Below are 26,203 nucleotides of genomic sequence, written 5' to 3'. Positions count from 1 at the left end.
ACATGAAGGCCAAGTGGCTTTCTCAGTTTTTCATGAGGAGAATGAAAACTTGAGGGGTCCTTGGTGCTCTCTAAGCTTGGTTGTTTTCTTGCAGAGATTTCATTACCCAAACTAGGTAACAACATTATCAAGAACCCATCATTTCAACCCTGAACTACAAATATTCTCCTTTACTGGTAGAACGAAAAGTTCTACAGTTTCTGAGGAATACTAGCTGGCAGTAATCGTAGATAATCGCAGATATGAAAAAGTATTGAAGATGGAAAGCTATGGAACTATTTCATGCAAAAGCTCATTGCATTTTAGAACCACTGTATATTTTATAGCCCATTGTCCTAGGGCAGGGGTGTCAAACTCAATTTCATTGAGGGCCGCATCACCATTGCGGTTGCTTTCAGGGGGCCGGGTGGGCGTGGCCTGGGTGGGCATGGCCTACTGGGTGGGCATGGCTAGAGTGTGTATGGCTTACTGGGTGGGCGTGGCCAGCTCTACATCATTCGCATCAAGGGTGCCTATGGGGGCCTGGGCAGGAGTGGGACAGATCTGAGGGTCTCTGGGCCAGGGCCAAGGCAGTGGGGGCCGTTCCCTCACTGTTTCCAGGATGGCTTCGAGGGCCGCATGAAACCACTTCGCGGGCCGGATCTGGCCCCCGGGCCTTGTGTTTGACATGTCTGTCCTAGGGGAATGATTGGAAAACTTGGGCCTTTTGGATATTATTGAACTTCTCTATGTCTTGACCCAGAATGGATGATAAAGATGATAGGAGCCATCTGGAGGGATAAAAGTTCAATTTTTGGTTCAATATACTGTGCAAACTCAGAAAATGGGTTAATTTAGTAAGTCAACTAACTTGTTATATGAATCAACCTCAAAGCAATTTCCAGGTAACTGAGATCAAGAAGATTCTAAAAATTTTAAACAAACTAACTAAAACGAACACACTCAACAGTTTGATATAAAGTACTCCGGAAGTTGATCTAGAAAAAAACTAACACCCCCCCGCTTTTTTTTGATAGAAGCAACAACAAATTTGTGTGTTTTAGGACAAGCAAGTTTGACCTGCATTGTAGTTGAGCCTATAGGCTGCAGTTAATGGATATTATTTGCTCTATGTTGCCACTGGGTGGAGTCAAGACCTATGATAGAAACTAGAGGGCACAATTACAAAGTTTGTACTTTATCTTCTTCAGCTCCTTTGCAGATGTAGATGGATATGCATTTTTAGTCAACAAAATTCTATGTTGTGCTCCAGAGTGAAAGTTATAGCATGCAGATCAGGTTAGAGACATTACATCTATGGTGACTAAAACCAGGCTGTGTTGGTCTGTAAAATATTTTTTTTCATAATAGCAATTAATCACATACCTTTACCTAGGCACCACACAAAACTAAAGGAAACACAACAGTTCCAAAATTCCATGCAACAAATTTAGTTTGCAACTTACCAACCAACCCAGTAAAACAAATATATACAGCTAAAACAAATTGAACCAAATAACTATACAAAGAAATGCCCTTTGTAGGCATATGTAGATTCTTAGTGTAAGACAAATGCAACCTGAAAACTATCAATATTAATGAGATTAAGGTAAAATAACCAGGTTCTGCAATAATACATTGTTCAAATAGACTAATGATTTGGTAATGATTGATTATGTGCTATCAAGTCACTTTGACTTCTTGCGATCACATAGATAGATTCTCTCCATGATATTGTATCCCTAATTGGGTCTTAGTAAACTCATCAGCCAGGGACGCGGTGGCTCAGTGGGTTAGGACGCTGAACTTGTCGATCGGAAGGTCGGCAGTTTGGCGGGTCGAATCCTGAGTGCCGCGTAGGAGAGTGAGCGCCTGTTACTCGTCCCAGCTTCTGCCCACCTAGCAGTTCGAAAGCATGTAAAAATGCAAGTAGAAAAATAGGGACCACTACGGTGGGAAGGTAACAGCGTTCCGTGCGCCTTTGGCGTCTAGTCATGCCGGCCACATGACCACGGAGACGTCCTCAGACAAGCGCTGGCTCTTCGGCTATGAAACGGAGATGAGCACCGGCCCCTAGAGTCGGAAACGACTAGCACGCATGTCCGGGGGAACCTTTACCTTTACCTTTAAACTCATCAGCATTGAAACTGAGTCCATCCATCTTGCTGCAGGTCATTCTCTTCTTCTCTTTCCTCCCACCGTCCCCAGCATTACATCCTTTTCCAGAGAACTAGATCTTTGCATAATCTGTCCAAAGTACAGTAATATAATTTAAGTCTGATCATTTGTGCCCTGAGTGTGAACTCTGAGTTGATTTGTTTGACGAGCCATTGGTTTGTTTTCCTGGATATAGGAGATATTCTCAGGAGTCTTCTCCAACACCAAACTTCAAAAGAATCAATCCTCTTCCTTAAAAGTCATCAACCTTTCATAGAGAATTGATTCCAGAGTCATGGACCCAAGGTCTGCAAACTTCAAACCAGAAAAGAAAGAGAAACAGAAAAGGAGAAGAATGTAAAGAGTAAGCACAGCTGTAGGGAGAAACAAGACCTGGTAGACATGTGTGTGTGTGTGTGTGTGTGTGTGTGTGTGTGTTTGTGGGTGTATGTATGCATAAGAAAATGAGACTGGAGGACTAACTTGAAAAGCCCTGCAATGTAATGAGATATGGGTGTAGCCTGAAGAGCCCTGTTTTAGATTATGATCAAGTGGTTAAATGAGGAATCAGCAATACTCGCCAGAAGACAATGGCAACAAACTAAGTATACAGCATGCAATAAAGCCACAATTTCTTTCCTCAGTCTTTTCAAATCTCATACATATTAATGCGATGAACATTTGTGACCATTGCCGCAATAAAAGTAAAAAAAGGTCCCAAGTCAGTTGATTATTAGTTGAGATCCTGAGAACGGAAGTAGAAGAAATTTGAGAGAGTGCAGAAATCTGAAGGTAAATGGGAGGAAACCCAAAAGAGAATGGGAAGGATGATCAAGTCACTACACAATAATCTTCATTAGAAGACCATCTCAGGAGAGGTTGTATATATTAGAGTGGTAATCAACAACTACCTATTGATCTGTTCTTTTAATATTGTCTGCTATATTTTTGATGCAGTTTTCAGAATTTTCATTTCATTTTGTGAGCTATTTTCTTGCCGAAAAGCAGAATAAAAGTATTACATTTTAATGCTTTTATTAAAGTCAGAACTTGAGGTAATACTGGCTTGGATAAGGAAATGGAACTCTATCTCCTCACTCAGTCTTCTATTTGTATCTAATGGATTCATTTTCACGGATCTTTGATTCCTTACCTGATGGTGTGCCTCTAAGGATCTGAAGCTGCTATCAGTAATTGGATGACTGGACCAGAGTTATCTATTTTCTGATTACATTTAGGAAGCTCTGTTTTGGTTCACCCTGAGCTGTATCATGACTACATCATTTACTATTTAACACTGATCCTACCTTTCAAATAATCCTTCCTTGGCACAGTTGAAGGACTACTTTGTGCAGCAAAATAGTAAGGATATGAGTTGCATTTGGTCTCTGAAGAAAGAAAGCTTTGGACACATTGGAACAGATGCAAAAAAGGGCAATAAAGATGATCAGGGAAATGATAAGACCTAGGAGGAAAGATGGAGGTATGTTTAGTCTTTATAGAAGACATCTGAAGAAGACACAATCGAAGGAGTCACATAGAAAAAGAACACTCAACATCTCTTCTATTTTGACAGAATGCCAGACATACAGCAAGCAGGAAGACAAACACTAGTAGTTGACTGCTAAGAAAAAATCTCCTACTGGTTACAACAATTGGATCTTGACTCGATCACCCAGAGAGATTAGGAACTCTTCTTCACTGGATGTTATGTCTGGACAATCATCTAGGTCAGGGGTGTCAAACTGCCAACCCGCAGGCCAGTTGCATGATGTGGAGGCCATGCCCACCCCAGCTCTGGCAATGCGAAAAAAGTCGCGATATGTTGTGACACGTCACATGACATGGCGAGTTTGACACTCATGATCTAGGTGATATAACATGGGATTCAGGTATTGAATAGAAGAATGATTCCAGTGGTTGAAATGGCCTCTTCCCTAAGTGGATGCAGGTGTGTAAGGAATGATTGGATTGGATGACCTCAACGCCATTTTAGTGCTATGTTTCTGGGATGTATGTCATCACGATTGTTTAACTGAATGGAAACTAGAGTGAGCCATCCCTGCCAGGCAGACACCATGAGAGACAACTTTAGTAGCACACAGCAGTGGGGAGAATGCTCTGAGTGCAAATTATAATTTCTTTCGCCCTACCTACTTGGGGCCTATTTTAACCTTAAACCTTTGGTAGCAAAGCTTCTAAATCATATCTGCTTCTAAAAATAAATACTTAGATTGCAGGACTCCTTTCCTTTTTCACTTTCCTTTCCCTTCCTTCTTTCCTTTCCTCTCTCTTTTCTGTGACATAATGCTGCAGGAATATATTTCATGTGCTGGCTTCCGCTCTCTCTTTGCAAACTGCCAGCACATGAAACTTCATCATATAAAATAGAAGCCATTGAGTAGTGGCATAAGGCCTTCAGCATGCTGTTTGGATTATGTATGTATTCCCAGGTGATTTGAGCAGGATATTGCTGGGACCAGTTGCAAAAATAAATCTCCTGCAAGGCACTAAAATATTAAGTGCCAGGATAAATCTCTATGCTTCTTTCTCTGGTACAGTATTTGCCATTAAAATAGGAACTCATCCTAAGGTAATAAGCCATAATATCTCTGTTCCCAAAGCAGAACAGCCCACGATCAGTGGCCAAGGGTGAAAGTTCTAGAAACTGTCCTTTAAAAATAACAATCATTGTTCTACGCAAGAAAAGTAGCACCTGCTCCAATATTGGCTACAACTGGTACTGTAGATTAGGAGGGCAGAACCAAACAGAAGCATAAAGAAGGCATTAAAATATATTAAATATAATAGGAAAAAAAGAGGTATAAAAGACAGTATTATTAGCTTTGTAGAGTGTTCTTGGCAAGCCAGGCAGGGAGAAACAAGATACTCTGTTAATTCTGTCTTTGCTTTAAACATACATGCTTTGCTTTAAAAAAAAGAAAGCAAACATCTGCTGGGTCTATCTCCTTATATGTTTCAATCAATGAGACTGCAGCATGCTGGAAGGCATTTTTAACCCTTTCCTATCTTGTTATTTTGAAGCTTCTGCTTGCTTACTAGGTTGAGAAAGAGACATGGGCCTACTGATGAGAACGAGAATGTTCCAGTTCTGTAGATCACAGCTTTGGGAACAGTATTTGTTGTCAAGATTGCTTCAAGGGGAAAAAACAAACAAACAGACTCCTCTTCCTTGAGGACTGCACTCTTTACAGCTCTCAGTCCTGGTGCATACTATTTGCATGTAAATATATCTACACATTAACACCATATTGCATCAGGAGATGTAAGTTGAAGGGCCTTCAGTTTACGAGTTGGAAGATACACAAATGCCTTTGAGTTTTGTGTTCTCTCTGGAGTGTGGGATTCTTGATGAGTAGGAAAAAGAAAATCACTGCAACTGGGGAAGGAGGTTTTTTTTTTTCAATCTTGGCTGAGCAAATAGAAAAGTCAATCTGCATTGCAATTGTCTATCTCTGTGCACACACATACACTATGCAGCTTGAAATGCCCCCTCTCATCTATGTGTAACTCTCTCTCATCTATCTATCTATCTATCTATCTATCTATCTATCTATCTATCTATCTATCTATCTATCTATCTATCTATCTATCTATCGGGTTTCCTGCCTTAGCAGGGGGTTGGACTAGATGACCTCCAAGGTCCCTTCCAACTTTATTATTATTATTATTATTATTATTATTATTATTATTATTATTATTATTATTATTATCTATCATCTATCTATCTATCTATCTATCTATCTATCTATCTATCTATCTATCTATCTATCTATCTATCTATCTATCTATCATCTACTAATTAAGACAAGGCATTCTGCTTATAAATATTATTACAAAATGATGATGAGTATGCTTCCTAACAATTTAATCTGATTAATTAAGAATTTCTTACCTGTTCACCTACATTCCACACCACTGTTGATCCTTTCCATCTTGTACTAAAGTGTATACAATAAGCAGGAGTCATTTGGATTTTTTAAAAAAGTTAAATGTTTAATAGATATATATATATAAAATCTCACTCCCATCAATGGGCCATGCTCCACTTGGTGCAAATTACAATTTCCAAATGACTGTAGGCAGTGCTTTTTTTGTAAAAGAAAAAGGTGCCGGAACTCACACGTCACAAAACCCACCTTGCCTACCCTACAAGGTTCCATCCAAAAAAGGTGCTGGAACTCCATTCTGAGCATTCTATGACAAAAAAAGCCCTGACTGTAGGAAGGGTGGTGTGAAAGGTGAGAACTCATTCTAGCATGTTTCAGTCTGATTGGCTGAGACCTAGAAGGGTCTAAACCCAGCAGAGGTTAAAATTTTGTTTTACTAAAGACATGTTGGGCAGGGTTGAAGGAACATGCAAAGGGAGAAGACCAACAGTGCAATGGATTGATACAATTACATCAACCAGAGGTTTCACTCTAACAAGGATTAGCTGCCTGACTGAAGATTGAGTTCAGGACAGCTGTTTACACAACTGCCATAAATCAACATTGACTTGATGGCAACTAACATTGTCATATCTGGACTGCATAGCCACTAGATGGGGATAAAGAGATACGGAAGACACTAATTCTCAGCTGCCATTTTCAAATAGAAAGAGCGATAAATTATATAATAAATAATCATTAATACTGTATGAAATATTCACTTCATGTGGAGAGATGGGAGAAAGAAAACAATATATTCAGTCCTTGGTAAAAGAATGAGTTTTTAACAGGTACCTAAAATGTGTTATATAGCAGGTGTCCCTTGAATAATAGATATAATTTTAATTAAATTCAATTTAATTATCAATGGAAACAGTATCTTTGAGGACTTATTCCACCAAGGAAGGCAAACTCCTGAATGAGCTAGCTGGATCAAGCATTAATCTGGATGTATCTGAAATGAAAATGTCATTATTGTGATGGAATGCAGCGAGGAGATCAATTCCCAGGAGGGAGGGAGGGAGGGGGTGCATTTCAAGAGGCAACTCAGTCCAGATATTGTGTGTTAAAGAAAGAGGATGAAGGCAGCCCCTCCCTAAAAGCTCTCAGAGAATATGATAGATGCAGATAGCAGAATGCTTCAATTTGGCACGATTGATGTCAGACCCCCCCAAACCAGGAAAGACACATGGTGGTTCTTCCAAGTGTTTCCAATCCCTACCTTGCCTTTTTCCCCCCAAGTGACTGCAATCACTTGAGTTCTCCAGTATAATGAATGACAAAGCCTAACAGATTTTAGATACTTTATGGCTACCCTTGGATTGGAACTAGGGGAAAAAAATTCTTCCTTGACACAGGATGACTTCCACTCATCTCACATAAGGGCTGGGGAAGAGAGGAAAACAATGCCATGAGAGATTAGCAGAAACAAAATATTGCCATGGCATGCTTGTTTGTTTATTTAGATGTTTGTTTATGCATACTTCACTATGTACAGATTTACAAATCATAACATGAAATGGACCCCTACACATATCCCAAAAGTGCTTTTTCAAAAGGCGGTTGGACTTTGTTTTTCCTTGAAGACATTTCACTTCTCCTCTCTTCATTCTGACTGAAGAAGTGTCAGAACTGAAGAAGCTTCTTGGATAAGAATCAAAACATCTTCAAGGGGAAAAAAAGTACAGTTGCCTGTTGATAAAGCACCTTTGGGACAACCTTGACCTGGATGACTGAAAATCTCCACAGACAAGTCTACACACAGTAGTCAAAAGCTGCTTAAGTTCTGGTTAAGCCCTAATAAGGTGCTCTTCTAGATTTTTTTTGAAAACCACTAGGGATATGTTTATTTTGGTCAGTTGAGCACCCCTTGTTTGAAGTCTGAAATGCTATAACCATCAGACAAACCTATACTATGTCAGAGGGGGAAAAATAGATTTTTCCCTCTACTCGTATATACTCAATGCGATAGATAATTTTGCAGTAAATGGGTGAAATGGCACATCACTGATTATTATGGAGACATTTATTTTGATTTTAGACTAAGTGTGCCATGATAAAAATGTTGTTTCAGCTCTGTTGCAGTAACTTATCTCATGAATCCATTACCATCTCCTTTAAAGAAATAAATTCTGTTAGCTGAGATAATACACTGCCTGGTTTGGTAAAGACAAACATTAATTAGTAATCAAAACAGCTCCAAAATTTGGATCAGTTCAAGTCAACTGCTATGAGAGCTTAGCTATTATTTCTGAGCTCTGAAAACTAGACTGCTGAAGATGAATGAATCAAGCATAGAAATTATTTTGTGGGTACCGTCTCACATCTGACACTGGTTTTAATCTGGCCTATTATACAGGCTCCAATGATATATTGCAAAGAATTTCTCTTTGTGCATATATGTCAAGTCAGAGGACTCTGCAGCAAAACATGATGTTAAAATAATGATACACATTATCAGGCAAATGACACCATTACATACATACTTCACAACTCATGCACGCACATTGCTTGCAACATTTGTGTAATAACATCATCTCACAATTTCCATTGTTTGCCTACCTTCACTCTCTCCTGTAAATTTCCATGTATCCAATACGATTTGTGGAAAATAAGATTTGTGTTTTTTTAAAAAAAAACCTTTACAGTAATATTTGTTAGTATGTGGGCAGATTTATATGTATATGTATGTATGTATTTATGTATGTACTGTAGGTACAGAGAAAAATGTTTGATGAATTAATAAAACAGAATTAGAGAAATTTTGCATGAAAGTGGAGTTGAAGATTGGTTGCTGAATGCACTAAAAGCAAGAATCATGTGTGAAAACAAACAGAATGCTTAGCAAATGGTTCAAGGTGAGCAGAAAGTTAAAGAAAAGAATATGTGATGTCCCCTTGGTCTGTTGCAAGGAATGATTGTTTAGCAATGCAGAAATAAAAGCTGTACATAAAAGCATGCTTCACCCCATTTTGCTATATGGGAATGGGAAGTGAGTATTTTAGGAGAAACATAAAAGTAGGTTGGTTGCAATGGGAATGACTGGTACTTAAGACTAAGACTCCTGGATTAAACTAGAAGGGATAAAGTCAAGAATGAATGGTAATGGGTAAATGGAGATTGAATGGAAACCTGAGTGAAGTAGGTTGAGTGGTTTACTCATGTAGAGAGAATAAATGAGCATAGAATTGGAAAACAAATCTATGAAAGAAAAATGAATAGCTTGGCAAAAGACCAAGAAAGTTTTGTTGGATGCAGTTTATGAGATCCTTCAAAAAGGAGAAGTGAAAAACTTAAGGAGCAAAGGGCAAAGAGGTATATGGATGTGTTGGAAACTTGGATGAATTGTAAGCTAGAAAGGTATAGTGAAATACATTGCATGGTATAAATATATACTACTATATAGTATACATAGTATGGCTTCCAGTTAGGCATCATGGCCTGACGGATGCAGGAAGATGGGGCTCTGTCTTCCACATTCGATTTTGCCCTGCTGGGGACCCTAAAAAGGGTCGAAAGTCACCTTGGAGAGGCAACAAAGAAGGAGGGGACCCTCATTGATCATGGAGGGGCAGCGGCCCATTTGATCTGAGGAAGCCCTCCAAACTGGTGGGGGAAAGACTGGCCACATTTGTGTGGCCAGTCAGAAGCTGCTGACAACTGAAGAAAATAAGCACTAATGAGCAACATTTGAGCAACGTGGATAGAACTGGGTGAGACTTTATCCTCTCTTTATGACTTTAAGATTTTTTCCTGGAAAAAAATGCCCAAAGCAAAGAATCCCCCCCCCCCGAGGAAAGAGGGAAGTGGAATTTCCACCCATTCCCTCAGGAAAAGAAAAGCGGTGAACTAATTGCTTGGGGGAAAACAGAGAAAGTTACAAGATTAATTTGGAATCAATACAGATATATAGCTTTGAAATAGGACTAAAAGTGCTTTTGAGACTTTTTTTTTTAGAAAAGAGACTTGAAAAGTTTGTAATATAAGTTTGGATTTAAAAAACTGGAAGATGGCACCATGGCACAACAATCTATTATGCTTTTAGACCCGTGTCATGGAGCTATTTCTCTGTAGAAGAAACAGAGGAACTGATTGAGATGATGGAATACCTTGGATTATAAACTTTTGATTGATGAACAACATTTAACAGCTTTTTTCTCTCTGGACAGAAAGGACATGTTTTTCAATGGACAGAAAAACTTGAATTTTGCTTATATTTGTTTAGGGGAGGCTTAAGGATAGACTGATAGGCTGGTTCGAGAATTTGGAGTTCAAATGACAATTGACTGAAACTTTAAATCCCTAAATAGATTGGACTATAAAGACCACATACAAAAACAAAATGGATGTTCCATACTTAGCCTTAAATGGTAAAAAACCATCCCTAACACTTGTCTTCAAAGCCCCCGCTTGACATACCAACAAGAAAATGTTGATGAATCTCAGAAATAAATTTTTTCTATGTTGAAATCAATCCAAGAGACAACTGTTTTATTACATGATGAGACTAAAATGATGCAAAGGAGATAAAAGAACAATTTTCTAATCTAAGCCTACAAATTCAGAAAATGATTATAAAGAAGGAACTAATAACCCAGAAAATAGAAGGAAAACTAGAGAAAGTGGATCCAAAGATGGAGGACCTAAAGGAAGGCAGCAGCAGATAGACTCAGACAAACGAAGAATTAGAAGACGTAATGATAATACCAGAAATGGAAAAGATACCTTACTTGTCAAGATCTCAGAAGACATTTGAGAATAAGGAAGAAAAGCTGATCAAACGGAAGATAAAATTGTTAGGAGACTTGTGGAAAATTGGAGAAGGAGGGAGGCTGTATAATGAATATAAATGAGCTGAGCATTCTTCCAAAAATACTTTAATCAAGTTGCCTTTCTTATTCCAAACAATATACACAAAAATAGAGGAAGAACTACTTGATGATTCAAATGCATTGACTTGGAATGTTAGTTGGCAAAAGAAGAAAGCTGGAGTAAGACTGAAGAAAATAGAGCTTTTGACCTATTAGATGGGATATTATACCATTAAATAGATGTTTGAACATGGCTAAGAGAACCGACAATTGTTAGAAATAAAAGTATTATTATAACTAGACAGATAGGATCTGCAACTAGAATACTATATTTTGGTATGAGAAGGGAAATATGAAAATGCTAAGAGGGTCTGAAAAAGGGAAGCTTTTGGTTACCCAAATATAATTTATTATGAGAAAACTATAAGCGATAGAGACACTTTGAACATTGATGGGAAATCAACATTTTAAAAAAGCGGGAAAAACAGGATATTGATTGAACAAATGGATTTTAAGTGCAAATGCAATTGAGATGTCTTGGTTAGAAAAGATATTTTAAACTGACACTATTGATATTATGCATAATATTAGAAAAATGTGATAAAGATGTTGATATTCAATTGTATATGTATTAATAGCAATAAGAATTGTGTTTGCCTAGTGTGGAAAAATGTATACCACTGGAAGAAGAGAGGAAGCACTGGATGGTGCAGTATTGGATCTAGATTGAGGAAGGCCATGGCCCAGGGGTTGAGGATCCCTGACTTAAAGCATAGGCTAGTAGGGGAAATCTTTCCAGCTGATTGTCATTTGAAGATGCAGGGGTGTTAAGGCTGGAGCTCCTGAACTCTCCCATAGCCAAAGAAACATATCTTGAGAAGAAGCAAATCAGCAAGGAACGAAACTCTTGCTTTTACTGGTTCAGTAAAATGCTTTCCAAGTGAGAGAAAGATAATCTCTTAATGTTTCTATGTTTTGATAGCACCCAGTGCCCTGAAAAAGAAAAGCTACTCAAACATGGAATGTAGCCAAATCTGAAGAATTTACTAGATGTTTCCTCCTTCTTCATTGAGCAGCACACTGTGAGCTCATTTGGCAGATGTACATTTTATTGGTCATTTGCTTTACTTATGAAAATTATTCAGAGTACCATCAAGGCTGCAGTTCATGACTTGCATTAGAGATTTCAGCAAGCCAATGAAAATTCTGACTGTATGGCTCCTTGTCCATTTCCTTCTCCACTGAACTGTTGACCTCACTACCAGTTAAACTTTTTTGTAGCTAGGACTCCACTTAGATTTTGATTGCATGCCAAAGGTTGTACTCCCACAAATACATGGGACGAGGACATAATTAGAGTTGATTCAATACTGTAGAATTGATTCAATAAAAATGCAATTAAAGTTACATTAATCGCATTAACTCAATAAGATTTCATTTGCATCAATCTTGACTCTTGGTTGCTTCTTTATTATTTATTTATTACATATATAAATCTCCCCAGCTCCATAGGGACTTTGGATGTGGTAATGTCGGGCTGTGTAATATTGAATTAAACCATACTTTGCCACTGCATCCAAATATGACAAATTATGTCCTCTTTTGCATATGATATGCTTGCAATTGCAACGTGCTGGTTGAGATGAAATAGTAGGTTGGAATCTTGGCTTAGGAATTCAAGCCATAGTTTGTTTTCATGTTTTAATGAAATGTTAATCTGTAGTAAGCTTTAGTCAATGAAAGGAAAAAGGGAACATGAAATAAAAAAAGGGGGGAAGAATGGTGTGATCTTAAGTGTATCTGCTTAGGCACAGAATGAGAGATTTCTGGATGGAATCAATGAATAAAAATGTGTGGTAAATTGGATGGCCCTCATAGCATGTTCTGAAGTCATATTTTCAAGCACCATTTTGTTTTTAAATAATTTTTTTTAGAGGAAAGGCTTACTGTAAGAGAATACCTTGTCTGGCTCCCTAGTGCAGGGGTAGGCAACCTTGGCTCTTTTATGACTCGTGGACTTCAACTCCCAGAATTCCTGAGCCAGAATTCTGGGAGTTGAAGTCCACGAGTCATAAAAGAGTCAAGGTTGCCTACCCATGCCCTAGTGAGAGCAAGTAGCTTGCTTCTTTTCTTGATTCTTAATGAAGCTTTGCTGTGTCAGCTAATGTTGTGTCCAGAATTGGTGCAGTGGATCCATTCCATCCTCCAGAGCACCTGGAGAAATGTTCAACATTCAAATTGAATTTATTTTCCACGAGCCAGAAGAAATAACAAAGCCCAGAAGTCCAAAGAAATATCCAGGATGTGGCTATCGTAATTCATATTTTTGAAATTTCCAGTCTGTACTAGACTATTGCTATTGCTATATGCAACTGCCTGGATTTGTAGACTACCAAAACTCTCATTCCGTTTATCTGTTTGTTGGTTTGTACCTTTAAAGTTAGCCCAAATGGTCTATTAAGCTGCAATACCTTTTTGAATTAAATAATCCAGATTCTGCTAACTTAAAGGGTACATTAAAAATATAGGCCTGTGGAATTCAGATTTTCATGATATTCAGACCAGTTTTATTTTCCAAGTTGTGGCCATTGCAGTGTCCCCATGGTCATGTGATTTCTGAGGCTCCCTACCAGCTTCCCACAGGAAAACTCAATGGGGAAGCCAGCAGGAAGTCAAAGTCACTCCTACTCTCGCTCTCCTATAGTCTTCCTGTTTACCTCAAAGGTGCTTTTCCAAGAGGCAACTGGACTTTCTTGTTTTTCTTTGAAGACTTTTGCTTCTCAGTTGAAGAAGCTTCTTGGATGAGAAGCGAAACGTCTTCAAAGGAAAACAAGAAAGTCCAGTTGCCTCTTGGAAAAGCACCTTGGAGACAGCCATGACCTGGATGACTGAGAGTCTCCATAGGCCTCTTCCTGTTTATCTATTTAAGTAGGTTAATATTGACTTCATTAAGAAGCCCACTTGCCAATACAATTATTTTTCTATTTATAATATATGCTATTTTTAAATAATCAATCCAGCATTGGGGTAATTTTTTTTTAATGTTCATTCTGGCCACATCAGACTGCACGATGTTTCTTTCAAAGAATGACCCAATGGGTCACAAGGTCGCCTGGTAGCATATATAACTCTGAATTTCTTCAAGATTCAGCAGCTACCTTTCTATTTCCAGACTCGGTGCAAGGAAATTTGTCTTTTCTTTTATAGCTTTAAATGAAAGAACACTTTTTTTTCATCATGTTCTCTAGCATGCTTTCCAATCAATCTGAGAGAGCCTGGTACATGTTCTTTTACCAATTGAAGCTAGCTAATTCCCATCCTTGATTTGAGTTGCTATTGTTGCTACTTAAATTGGGGAGAAAGGTCCACTTGTATGTGCTGATTTGTAATTGAAATCACAGGTATAATGGACTACTCATGTGCTAGAGGCAGAGCCTGTTAACTTTTTAAAATAAAGTGTTGTGTGGATGTTCGTTTATAGACTTATTATATTTAAAGCAAAGGGTTTTTTTAATATTACAAACTTGTCTCAGAAATTGTACAGAAATCTGGGTCACTCCATCTGCTTTGGCTAATCAGTACTGAGTGCAACTAATTCCTGCTATTGGAAAACACAAAGGAATATTTGTGTTGTTTTTTTTAAAAAAATCAAAACTGAATTTAGTAGAGAAATCATTGCATGAGTTCTGAGGAGATATAAGATGGATTAGTTCTGTCTTGCTTGTTAGATTCAACTATTTTGGTAAAACAACAGCCTTAAAATTTCACACAAAGTGTATGACAAATCAGTTAAATCAGAGAGTACCTTATTTTCTTGATCTGCAGAAATATTACAACAATAGAATTATTATACACAAAGCAAACACCAGACAAAAACTGAAGGCTTGGGTGCATTGCAAAGGAGACCCAAGGTGAAGCTTAGTTGTGTTTTGAAGTAATCAGTTTGCAATTAATGTTTATTCTGACGATGCTTTGGGTCCTTTAAAAAAATAATAATAGGAATTTCCATGCATAAGTAGAGCCAATAATAAAATCTGGAGAAAGTTCACAAGTTGGCTATGAAAATGTCAGTTGCCTCATCCAATCAGTAAGCATATGTATGTCATTTTTCATTCTGTTTATCTTATGTTTTAGCACTTGGAAGATCACGGGTTTGTCTGATCTTTTACTAAGACTGTATTAATCTTGAGAGTTAATTTCTGCTCAAACAATGGGATCCATTCTCTAACGGGTGGAGCAGTCCAACTAGATTTAGATACATGGTAGAGGACAAAAGGAGAAAGAAAATTATCCTTTTCTAGCAAATGACTTTGTGTCAGCTGAAACTCAGATCCAACAATGGTGCTTATGATTTTGTATGAGCAAAGAATTCCATGCTAATTATAATTACCAAGGTATTTTTTAGTGACAGGGTAGACAGATATCATAGAATCATCAACTGTGTGAGCTTGATGGGTCCTTATAATCAATTCAACCCGATGAGCATTACTAGATGCACTGAGGACCATCATCTTGTTGGTGATGGCCATTGGTATTATGCTATAAGCCATGCCGCCTTCACCACAGAATTGAAAGCTCCTTCCCCATCCTCTATCATTTTCCATGGCTCTTCCTAATTCACATTTATTTTTCTTTCCTAGCATTTTCTTGCAAGTGCAAGATCTGCTTTTTTTCAGATCAACCAAGTATTGATCTGTTGGGTATGAGAGGAATTGATTATCCATCTTGTACCCAAGCCTCAGGTTGTGGGCTGAGAGAAAGTGATTGGCCCAAGGTCACACAGATGGCTTTTATGACTAAGGCAGGACTATAAGTCTCCTGGTTTCTAGCATGGTACCTTAACCACTAGACCACAGGTCTGCAACCCGCGGCTCCGGAGCCGCATGCGGCTCTTTCAGCTGTCTCCTGCGGCTCCCAGTCCACTGCCATGCAGTCCAAAAAAAAAAGTGGGACTAAAAATGTTCAACCAATCAATTCAAATATGCAGGGTAGGTGCATATCTCGCCTTGGCTCCACTCTTCAGTCAACCCCTGTTCTGCGCATGTGCGCATGTATACACATGCGCACACATTTTTTGCGGCTCCCAGTTTTTCCTTTTGTGAGGGAACCGGTTCCGAGTGGCTCTTTCCCTGTTTCAGGTTGCTGACCCCTGCACTAGACCAAACCAGGTCTCTGAGTATTTATCTTACTGCTCTGCATTATCTTGACTGCACTTATCTGGACTTACTTTGAACAAACGTTATTATACAATATATTATAATGCAAGTAACTAAACATATTTTTTATGATTCTACTTAAAGCATATCTAGGATGATATTCTTCTGGTAATGTCCTACTGATAAAGAAGATTATTAGTTGCTCAGGGTTAAAATGAGGGCTTGTTGGTGTTTGCTGTCTGTGCTTGGTTGTTTTCTTGCAAATTTCATTACCCAAACTAAGTAACACCATCAGTGCTAGGGAAATGAAAAGCCTGCAAGAAAACAATACAGAGGACCTCTCAATGTCTTGCTGGAATGTCTCAGATCTTCACAAGCATAGCTCAGAATTTACAAGAATCTGTCCCTGGCTTCATGGATCCAGCATTCTCCTGCAGCAATTGATGGGCAATGAACATTATGATACATGCCCTAAAACCACTCTTTGAATCATGAACTAATTCAGACTTGCTTATAGATTTTTATCTCAAGGTTAAATACTCAAGGCTCTTCTGGACAGCTGCAGGATTAAATCAATTTGAGACCCTTACTAATGCCATCCCAGGGTGTTACTATGGCACTCTGTTCTGCTGTCTTTCTGTTACAGTTATTGTTACTATTATTATTTTCATAAATGAAGAATTCACATTTCCAAGTACTATATCTGGTGGAGTGGGTATCTTCTCTTTTGGGGTGGGTTTAAGGTAGTTTGTTTCCTAATCTGAAGTACAACTAGTCCATTTGGGAAACCTTCCTGAATTGGTTATTGCTAGCTGAATGTAGGAGATGACCAGACTGAGCCCGAGGGAGGGGTCAAACACATCATCAGTCAAGAGTTCCTGTGCACCCACAAGATAGATAAGTCCAGCCCACCTTGAATATCTTTCTTAACTCCCATTAATATCCCTTGACCGTTAGTAGCTCAGATTCTTGTAGAGAGGTTAAGCTTGCAATAAACTTTTATACTCATTAGAACTGCATGAATCTCCTGATTTCCCCAGTGGTTGACCCTGAACATGGCATTTCCAAAATAGCAATTTAGTTTAGGACTCACACTCTAGCTGCAATGGAATATAATTTGGAGCAAGAGACAACTCAGTACAGATAGCTTACATGAGAGAAAGAGGGTGAAGACAGCTCCTCCCTAATAGTTTCCAGAGTGTGTGGGAGCTATGCTTATGTCTGTAGGTGAGGAACAATAAAGAAATCTGCTTGCAAGAATCACGTTTGTCTTTCTTGGTTTCTGGAGCCTGACACTAGCAAACTGAACACAGCTGGATTCTTCCTTTTGAGCTATTTTACATGAAATGATGATTTCACTTTCTCTGATGCTATGATTGGTGCGTCTTAAGAAAAAGAAAAGTGGTTGGATTACATTGTGATATATGACTACAGGTAGTCCTTGACTTGCAACAATTCATTTAGTGACCATTCAAAGTTACAACAGCAATGAAAAAGGGACCATTTTTCACACTTTACAACTATTGCAGCATCTCCATGGTCATGTGATCAAAATTCAGATGCTTGACAACTGGCATGTACTTATGACAGCTGCAGTGTTCTGGATCCATGTGACCATCTTTTGCAGCCTTCTGACAAGCAGAGTCAATGGGAAAGCCAGATTCACTTAACAACCTTGTTACCAACTTAACAACTGCAGTAATTTACTTAACAACTGTGCCCCATAAAATGGGGCAAAATTCACTTGACAAGTGTCTTGCTTAGCTACAGAAATGTTGGGTTCCCAAGTTAAGAACTACCTGTGCAGATTCTAGTTTGCAGCAAGAAGTCAGCAACATGGTTCTCCTGGAACCCAAGACCATCCCTCTCTTCCTCGCAAATGGTGCTAACAGTTCCACACAATGGCCACAAAAATTTTGGGCTCATTTGTGGTTGTAAGTCAAGCACTACCTGTAAGTGTTTAGATCTAATATCCATATATGCCTAGAAGAGGATGAGTAGGTTGAAAGAAAGAACAGCCACCAATTTATAAGCAACTTCACTTGAGTATCTAAGAACAGATCTTGATTCTTAATTTCAGTGGCAAATATTTCATGACAGCACTGTCAGCTCATTAAAGATTTACCATTGCCACGTTAACCTTAATGCTCTCTATTTATAAGCATGATATTTATTCTACAATTCTAGCATTAGTCTTCACTACAGTTTATTTACAAGTTTCCCTAACATTCTATTTCACTTGCACAACAATTTCATTAGCTGTTCTTGTAGTTTCTAAGTCTTCAGAAACTGTTTCTTTATATTTTCATTACACACACTGGAACAAGCGTGTGTGCTTACGTGTGTTCATTTATTCTGTATCCCATTTTCCACTGACTTGCCGAGTTTCTATGATTTTTAAAAAAACCATACAGGATTTTATCTAAGTTAGGTTTCAACATTCCAGGGTTTCTCAAGCTTGGCAACTTTGTGATGCACAGACTTCAGTTCCCAGAATTCCACAATCAACATAAAGTACCTTAATGCTGCCAGCTTTGAGAAACACTGCAACAGATATTAGTCCATGTATATATCTCTGTGTTTATACACACATGCAGACATGCAGTGTTTTTGACTGAAGAAATCAACATGCTAATATTAAGGATTGTGCTGACAGATGTTTTAGCAAATATTTGGCTAAACACAAAAATGCAGCTTGAGAAAGATGCACGTGTTTTCAAATTTGAGGAATAGTTTTCCTTTTGAAACCAATGTGATGATTGCTCTCTTTTCTTGGAATAAGAAATAAAACCAGCTTGCCAGCCGCAGCCGCCTTCAAAATGTCATGACCCAAGAAAACTAGAGCAAGACAGTTAAGCTCAAAAGCTCATCACTACTTGATTGATGCCAGCCATGAAAGCCTGAACCACTATAGAAGAAATGAAAAAGGATCTTTTAAAAGTTAAATATGACCTTTCTTTTTTTAACGATGAGCCTTAGCTTTTCTGTATTAGTAAAGTAATCACTCCTTTTAAGAGTAAACTCAGGTGCTAAGACTCTAGCTGAAATTGGGAAACCAATAGTTGTGTCAGTCTAAGCAAGTCCACACATCTTAAAGTTGTCAAATTTGAAAAGCACAGGTCTAGGATCATGAAGGAGATGTGGTCTCTGATGGCATCTCCAACACCAACTGACTTTCTTAGTAGGAAATGTTTTTGTCCTAATAAAGTTGGTTAGTCTTAAAGATGCCCTAGCGACATGAGTTAGGCTTGAAGATGAGCTTGCCTTCAAAAGTTGTGAGTGCTCTATTACTGGAAGCTTTCAAAAGAAGACTGGACAGCCATTTGTTTGAAATAGTATAGGGCAGTGATGGCGAACCTTTTAGAGACCGAGTGCCCAAACTGCAACCCAAAACCCACTTATGTATCGTTGGATGCCGGGTGGGTGTGGCCCGCTGGGTGGGTGTGGCTGCGGTGGTAACGGCAGACTGGGTGGGACTAAAAAGTTCAATCAATCAATTCCAACTTTGTGAGATCTTTTTTCGCCCCGTGAGAAATTGAAATTGATTGATTGATTGAACCTTTTTTTTTTTGCACACGGCGGCGGAGGCCTAAAGCGAAAAGGTTTTATAAAACCCAGCTGAAGGCCTAGGACTGGGGTGACGGCACATGTGCCCATAGAGAGGGCTCTGTGTGCCACCTGTAGCACGCGTGCCATAGGTTTGCTACCAGGGGTATAGGGTTTCCTGCTTGAGTAGGGGGTTGGACAAGAAGACCTCCTAGGTCCCTTCCAACTGTGTTATCCTATGATTCTTAGATGCTATCTAATTCTATGTCTATTTACCTGAAAATGGGAGCACAAACAGCAGGAGGAAAACCTCAGCATATGTGTGGAAGTTCTGATGTTTTCCCCCTGATATCGTAGGGAGACTTAACACCCTCAGGCTGAATGTCAGATGCAAAAGAAAAACAGACCATTTGGGAATGGAGAAGCAGAGAGCTGGGAATACAATGTTTTTCTTGGAAGGAACAACTGGGACAGACAATATGCACATTTCATTAAATGTAATTGATTCATTCATTAATAACAACAACAGAAGATTCATCAACTAAAACATTTTAATTAGTGGAGAACCATATTCCTCTTTTTCCCATTAAAACATTGTATATAATAGAAAACATGTAAGAAATCAGTTTCAAGGAATATATATTCCCACTTTGCAACCAAGTGTAGGTGGAATTTCCTTGATTTCTTTATCAGCTGATTAAAGTGGTGGACAAGGATAGTACAGACCTAAATTCAAGGTTGGAAATATGGAAATTCATTGAAAGATTTGGGCTCTCTCTCTCTCTCTCTCTCTCTCTCTCTCTCTCTCTCTCTCTCTCTCTCTCTCTCTCTCTCTCTCTCTCTCTCTCTCTCTCTGTGTGTGTGTGTGTGTGTGTGTTTGAGGAACTTCCTAGAGTTGTTGGGAGAATAAAATGAGGGTATAGTTGCATGAAGCATGGGATATTACTTTAAGAAATCCATAAATGTATATTTTACTTTGTTTCTTTAATCAGAAATAGAAAAGCAGCTCTGCAATTTTACAGCATAAGTTGAGCGCCATTTGACATATATGCAGTATTAGGATGTGCATAGAAAAGGGCCAGGCTTGCATGATAACACTATGATAATGATACCCTCCTGAATGCTATTGGGAAGAGCCATGCAGAATTGGCCAAGGCACGTGACTTCAGCCGGCATTTGTGTGTTGCAAATTGATTATGGGCCATCAAGTTATTTTTGACTCCTAGTAACTTCAGAGATTTTCTCCTAGCAGACAATCTATTCCTAACCCATTCTTTCAATCTCCCAATGGTGCACTAATTACAACTTTAACTGAGGTTTGTTGTCAAACTCCTATGTTAATGAAAAGATTCCTGTTTCCATTTCCTATTTGACTTCTGTGTGTATATACAGTAGACTACTGTAAACCAGATATTTCCAACATGGTCAAACATGCTGTCCCTGTGGGCTTATATGTCAGGCTTCCATGACTGAAACTTGGCAGCTTATCGCAGATCTCTTGACACTTCAAGCTACACACTTAGCTCCATTGCTTGATTAGACATGGCAGAAGGCTCACCTACAGGGCTCAGATAAATAAGAATCTTTATTGAGGGCAAGTACAAAGCCATATGAAGCTGCTGATTGCTCATTGCCAGTGAGGCAGGGCACATAACTTTTGAATCCTTGGTAGTTTCAGTTGGTTGTTTCTTCCTTTTGTCCTCCTCCAGAAATTAACAGGCTCCTGGCCCAGAGTTTGGTAGGCCTTGAAGCCAACTGATTAATGTTTACCACCCCTGGCCTGAGAACTCATGATTACCACTTCAACTCTCCTCATATTATGAAATTGGAGCCCAGGATGTCTGAAAAGCTCTATGCTGGGGAAGATCAGAAGGTTGGGATGGAGAGTATGATCCCATGTGGCAATTGCTATTTCTAGGTAAAAGGAAAAAAAAAGTAAATTGAGGCCAGAAAGCTGCCCCATGAATCTCAGTCCTACCTTGCAGCCTCAGAATATCGCTCTAAGCATCGGAAGACGGCAGCTTGACGAAGATGGTTGCGAAAATAGGCAGGGTTCAGAATTATACTCCTTCGAAAACAGCAAGTAAATATTCAGGTCAAAGACCTAAAGTGACATAATATGGTAGAACCATTTAACATCTAACTCTGGACAGTACAGATAGTCCTTGACTTACAACTTGTCACTTAGCAGGTTCAACGTTACAACATAAGTTGACCCTGCTACCTCGTGGTCACATTTTTTAGTGCTCAGCAACCAGCCTGCATTTATGGTTCTTTTCAGCAGCCCACAGTCAGGTGACTGTAATTTATGATTTTTTTTCTGGCAAAAATGCCCGTTGAAGACAACAGGACCATGAGATTCAATTTGTGACGACACATTTGTTTAACAACTGTTGCAAAAAAATGTCACAAAATCAGGTTGGGCACTTGGGTGTCTTGACTGACAACTGTTGTGACATAGGATGGAAATTCTATTATGGTCATAGGCCAAGGACTACCTGAATGTTGGCTGTACTCTACAAGTAGACCTCCATTTACAACCATTTCTTGAGTGAAGATTCAAAGTTACAGTGACATTGAAAAAGTGTCTTATGACCATTTTTCATAGTGTTGCAGCATCCCCAGGGTCACATGAACAGAATTTGGATGTTTAGCAACTGGTTCATATTTATGATGGTTGCAGTGTCCCAGAGTCATGAGGTCACCTTTTGTGACCTTCTGACAAGCAAAGTCAATGGGGAAACCAGATCCACCTAACAACTGTACTACTAACTGCCATGACTCAATTGTGGCAAGAAAGATTGTAAAATGGGGCAAAAATAACAACAGAAATTTTGGGCTCAGTTGTGGTCAAAGGCCAAGACCTACCTGTATATACATGTCCTTCCATTTATTGCTACATTGAAAACATTTTCCAACCCCTTACCTCCCCAATTCCCAACAGTGACATCTATTCTGTTGACAGCTGAGTTAGACAAGCAGGTGTTACTAAAAATAGAATCAAGATCACATAAAGGGTTAATACCACTTTACAATGCCTTGGTAAGGCCACACTTGGAATACTGAATCCAGTTTTGGTCACCATGATATAAAAAAGATGTTGAGACTCTAGAAAGAGTGCAGAGAAGAGCAACAAAGATGATTAGGGGACTGGAGGCTAAAACATATAAGGAATGGTTGCTGGAATTGGGTATGTCTAGTTTAACGAAGAGAAGGATGAGTGGGGACATGATAGCAGTGTTCCAATATCTCAGGGGCTGCCACAAAGAAGAGGGAGTCAAGCTATTCTCCAAAGCGCCCGAAGGCAGGACAAGAAGCAACAGATGGAAACTAACTGAAGACAGAAGCAACCTGGAACTAAGGAGAAATTTTCTGACAGAACAATTAGTCAGTGGAACAACCTGCCTCCAGAAGCAGTGAATGCTCCAACATTGGAAGTTTATAAAAAGAGACTGGACAGCCATTTGCCTGAAATGGTATAGGGTTTTCTGCCTGAGCAGTGGGTTGGACTAGATGACCCCCAAGGTCCCTTCCAACTTTATTATTATTATTATCAAATGTCTATTAAAGCTATGTCATAACTGTAATTTTCATTCATAGTATGGTCTGTTTCAGAGGCAGCAGCTTTACCTTCTCTCCCATTCTCCAAGAATATGTTTCCCTGCCTTTAGTGAGAATTGTAATGATCAGCAACATCCTATATCAGGGGTGTCCAACTGCTGGCCTGTGGGCTGGATGCATCATAGCGAAATTGCACCCACCCCATTGCCGGCAACGGGGAAAAAGTCATGATACGTCACGACACGTCACATGATGTTGCGAGTTTGACACCCTTGTCCTATATGTTATTATAACTGTAATGTATTGGGCTTTGTCTTACTTAAGAATATCACGTGGGGTTAATTCCTGGAAGGTTGCTTAAGCAGGGAAGCTGGCTAACGGCTCCCAGCTTCTCAGACAACCCGTCTCCATCGCCGCCATTGGCTGCTTCTTGGGCAGCAATAGGTTGCTTTAAGCCTATTGGCCGCCACCTAGAGGCCAGGGTATAAATTGCTGCATTCGCAGCCCCGTTTCTCAGTTCAGTTCCTGCAACAAATAAAGAATGATTCTTGCTGAACTCACTCACCTCATCTCGTCAATTAAGCATTGAACCCAGTATATAACAATAACAATGACTTTTTATCTATCATTTGTGTTAATGACTATTCACAATACATACACAAATCAACCACACAAAACTGAGGGAAAGTATTGGGGAGGATCAGGCCCTTGCAGTTGGGATGGTAGATGCTTTTTCTTTTGTAATGACAGGTAGTCCTTGACTTACCACCACAATTCAGCCCACCATTTCTGTTGCTAAGTGAAACATTTGTTAAGTGAGTTTTGCCCCATTTTACGATGTTTCTTGCCACAGTTGTTAAGTGAATCACTGCAATTGTTAAGTTAGTAACTGTTGTGATTCAGGGTCAGTCTGTGGGTTCAGCAGTTGGGTTGGACGACTCAGAGGAGGAGGAGGGGGGTGTTGAAGAGCTTGCTGATGATAGCCTTGAGGCTCCGCAGAGCCCTCAGCCAGGCCCCTCCCACCTGGTCACGACGGAGACCCAGCTGTGTGAGCCTGACAGCGTGGATGAAGATGACCCACAGCTGGCCCTGTTCAAGGACGCCCGACGCAGGAGGCAGTCAATCAGGAGTAAACAGAGGAAGGCAATGGGGCACCTGGGAAGGAGGCAGAGAGAAGCCACGCCCTGAACTGTATAAAAGGGGAATGCATGGGAGGGCTGGTTTGCTGAAGGCAACTGCTTGAATAGTTCCTGTTTCATAGCTCCTGTTTCATGGTTGGTGTCTTGTTTTGCTCTGTTTTATGTTAATAAATTTGGCAGGCTTTATTCCAGCCTCTTGCCATTTGTAAAGGGGTTGTCCCTGCTTTTTCTGCAGGGCCGGTAGCAGGCTGGTACATAACAGTAACACGGTTGTGAAGTGAATCTGGCTTCCCCCTTTGACTTTGCTTGTCAGAAAGTCACAAAAGGGGATCCTGTGACCCAAGGACACTGCAACCGTCATAAATATGAGTCAGTTGCCAAGCATCCGAATTTTGATCACAGGACCACAGGGATGCTGCAGCCATCATAAGTGTGAAAAGCAGTCATAAGTCACTTTTTTCAACTTCAAATGGTCACTAAATGAACTGTTGTAAGTTGAGGACTACCTATCTATCTCACCAGGTAAGCCACCCCACCTGTCTGAAAAACTTTGCACTCTGAGCTCACGTGTGAGATGACAATAAACATCTCACTTATTTAGGAAAATATGTATGCACCACAGCAGCTCCTTGCATATTTTCTGCAAAACTAGATGTGCATTGCCATCTCAGGATGGAAAGGGCTCTATGAAAGACCTCATTATTATTATTGCTATTATTATTTCAACTTTATATAATAATGATTATATTTCAAAATCTGCCCTTGGGGAACACTAAAGTTCCTTGAAAGCTACCAGAATTCCTTAATGCAGGACAAGCTAGATGTTAAACTCGTCCTCCCAGTTAACATCAAAATTAAAAGTATACAATTAGAAGCCAGTTGGGGTAAGGGGAAATATCTACTGACACCAAGGAATTTATTTAACTCTTTCTTGGCCTGATCTGACAATGATAAACATTTCTCTGAATGTAAAACTCACCTGTGGGAAGTAATTTCTTCCAGTCCTGCATCAGGGAGAAAACTGTATGAGGACCATTTCACCTACTGTGAACTTGGATAAGTATCTTGATTGGCCCTTTCAAGGGATATTGTTTGCATTTCAAGAAATGCATGTTCAAGACAGACATTCAGTTAATAATTGTCTATTGTTTGGTTCTAAGAAGATTAGTAAATGGAAAAATAGCTTTCTCATCACTGAGGGCCTTGTTTTTCAGATGTGCTATAAATTACAGCATCACCCAGTTGCTGAAGCTTTATAAAGGCCGTCTACCTTACTGCTTTTCTGGCACCCCATTGGTTGTGTGTCCTTAGACGTTTAGCTGGCCTAAACTATACCAAAATGCAATTTACTGCCCCCCTGCCACATTGTGTGTTATTCTTATACCCCGTGCACAGGACATATTAAAGAAAAGGATTCTGCTTCGCATTATCTCTATCCCCTCTGGCCAGGGAAAAATATCTACTGCTCACTCATAGCTAAGATGGGGATGGAAGCAAGGAAGAGTCCTGCTTGGTCAAATGGCTTATCCATCTTTTGAAAGTCACTCAGCTTTGCACAACCTCTCAACCCCTGAATGCTGAGACTGGGAAAGGCAACAGGAGAAGGAGGAACTGATATATTTCCTGCAAGGTCACCAGACATATAGATCTCATCTGAGTGCTAAGCCCTTGTTTAAAAGCAGATTGACTAACAAGTAACACAAAGGGAAAAGTACAACAGGATGGCTCCATCTCACTTGACTGAGTAAACTCCTGGGGTTTCTATCCGCAGAAAAGCTGCTAGATCTGGATTTAAAAGTAGCTTGATTAATTGGACATAGCAGAATAGCTTGATTAATTGGACATAGTACAGTGATAGTATAGTGATAGTGTTACTGTTGCACCATGCAGCCCCTCAAGGATTG

At 39.4% G+C, this 26,203-nt stretch overlaps 1 protein-coding gene across 1 annotated transcript in view; it reads right to left on the bottom strand.

Moving 5' to 3' along the window:
• The window catches only part of SPATA16 (spermatogenesis associated 16), a gene marked incomplete at both ends in the record, with an annotated part of 188,992 nt that overhangs the window by 87,988 nt on the left and 74,801 nt on the right, over positions 1–26,203 (bottom strand). The window contains one exon of the mRNA XM_081328733.1: positions 21,578–21,667. Coding sequence (XP_081184859.1) covers positions 21,578–21,667 — 90 coding nt within the window. The remainder of the gene's footprint in view (positions 1–21,577; positions 21,668–26,203) is intronic.

The sequence above is a fragment of the Vipera berus genome (assembly GCF_964194415.1).
Source record: "Vipera berus genome assembly, chromosome: 5".
Lineage (NCBI taxonomy): Eukaryota > Metazoa > Chordata > Lepidosauria > Squamata > Viperidae > Vipera > Vipera berus.
Note: the sequence above shows the minus strand (reverse complement) of the source record. Positions and strands in the feature narration are given on the sequence as shown.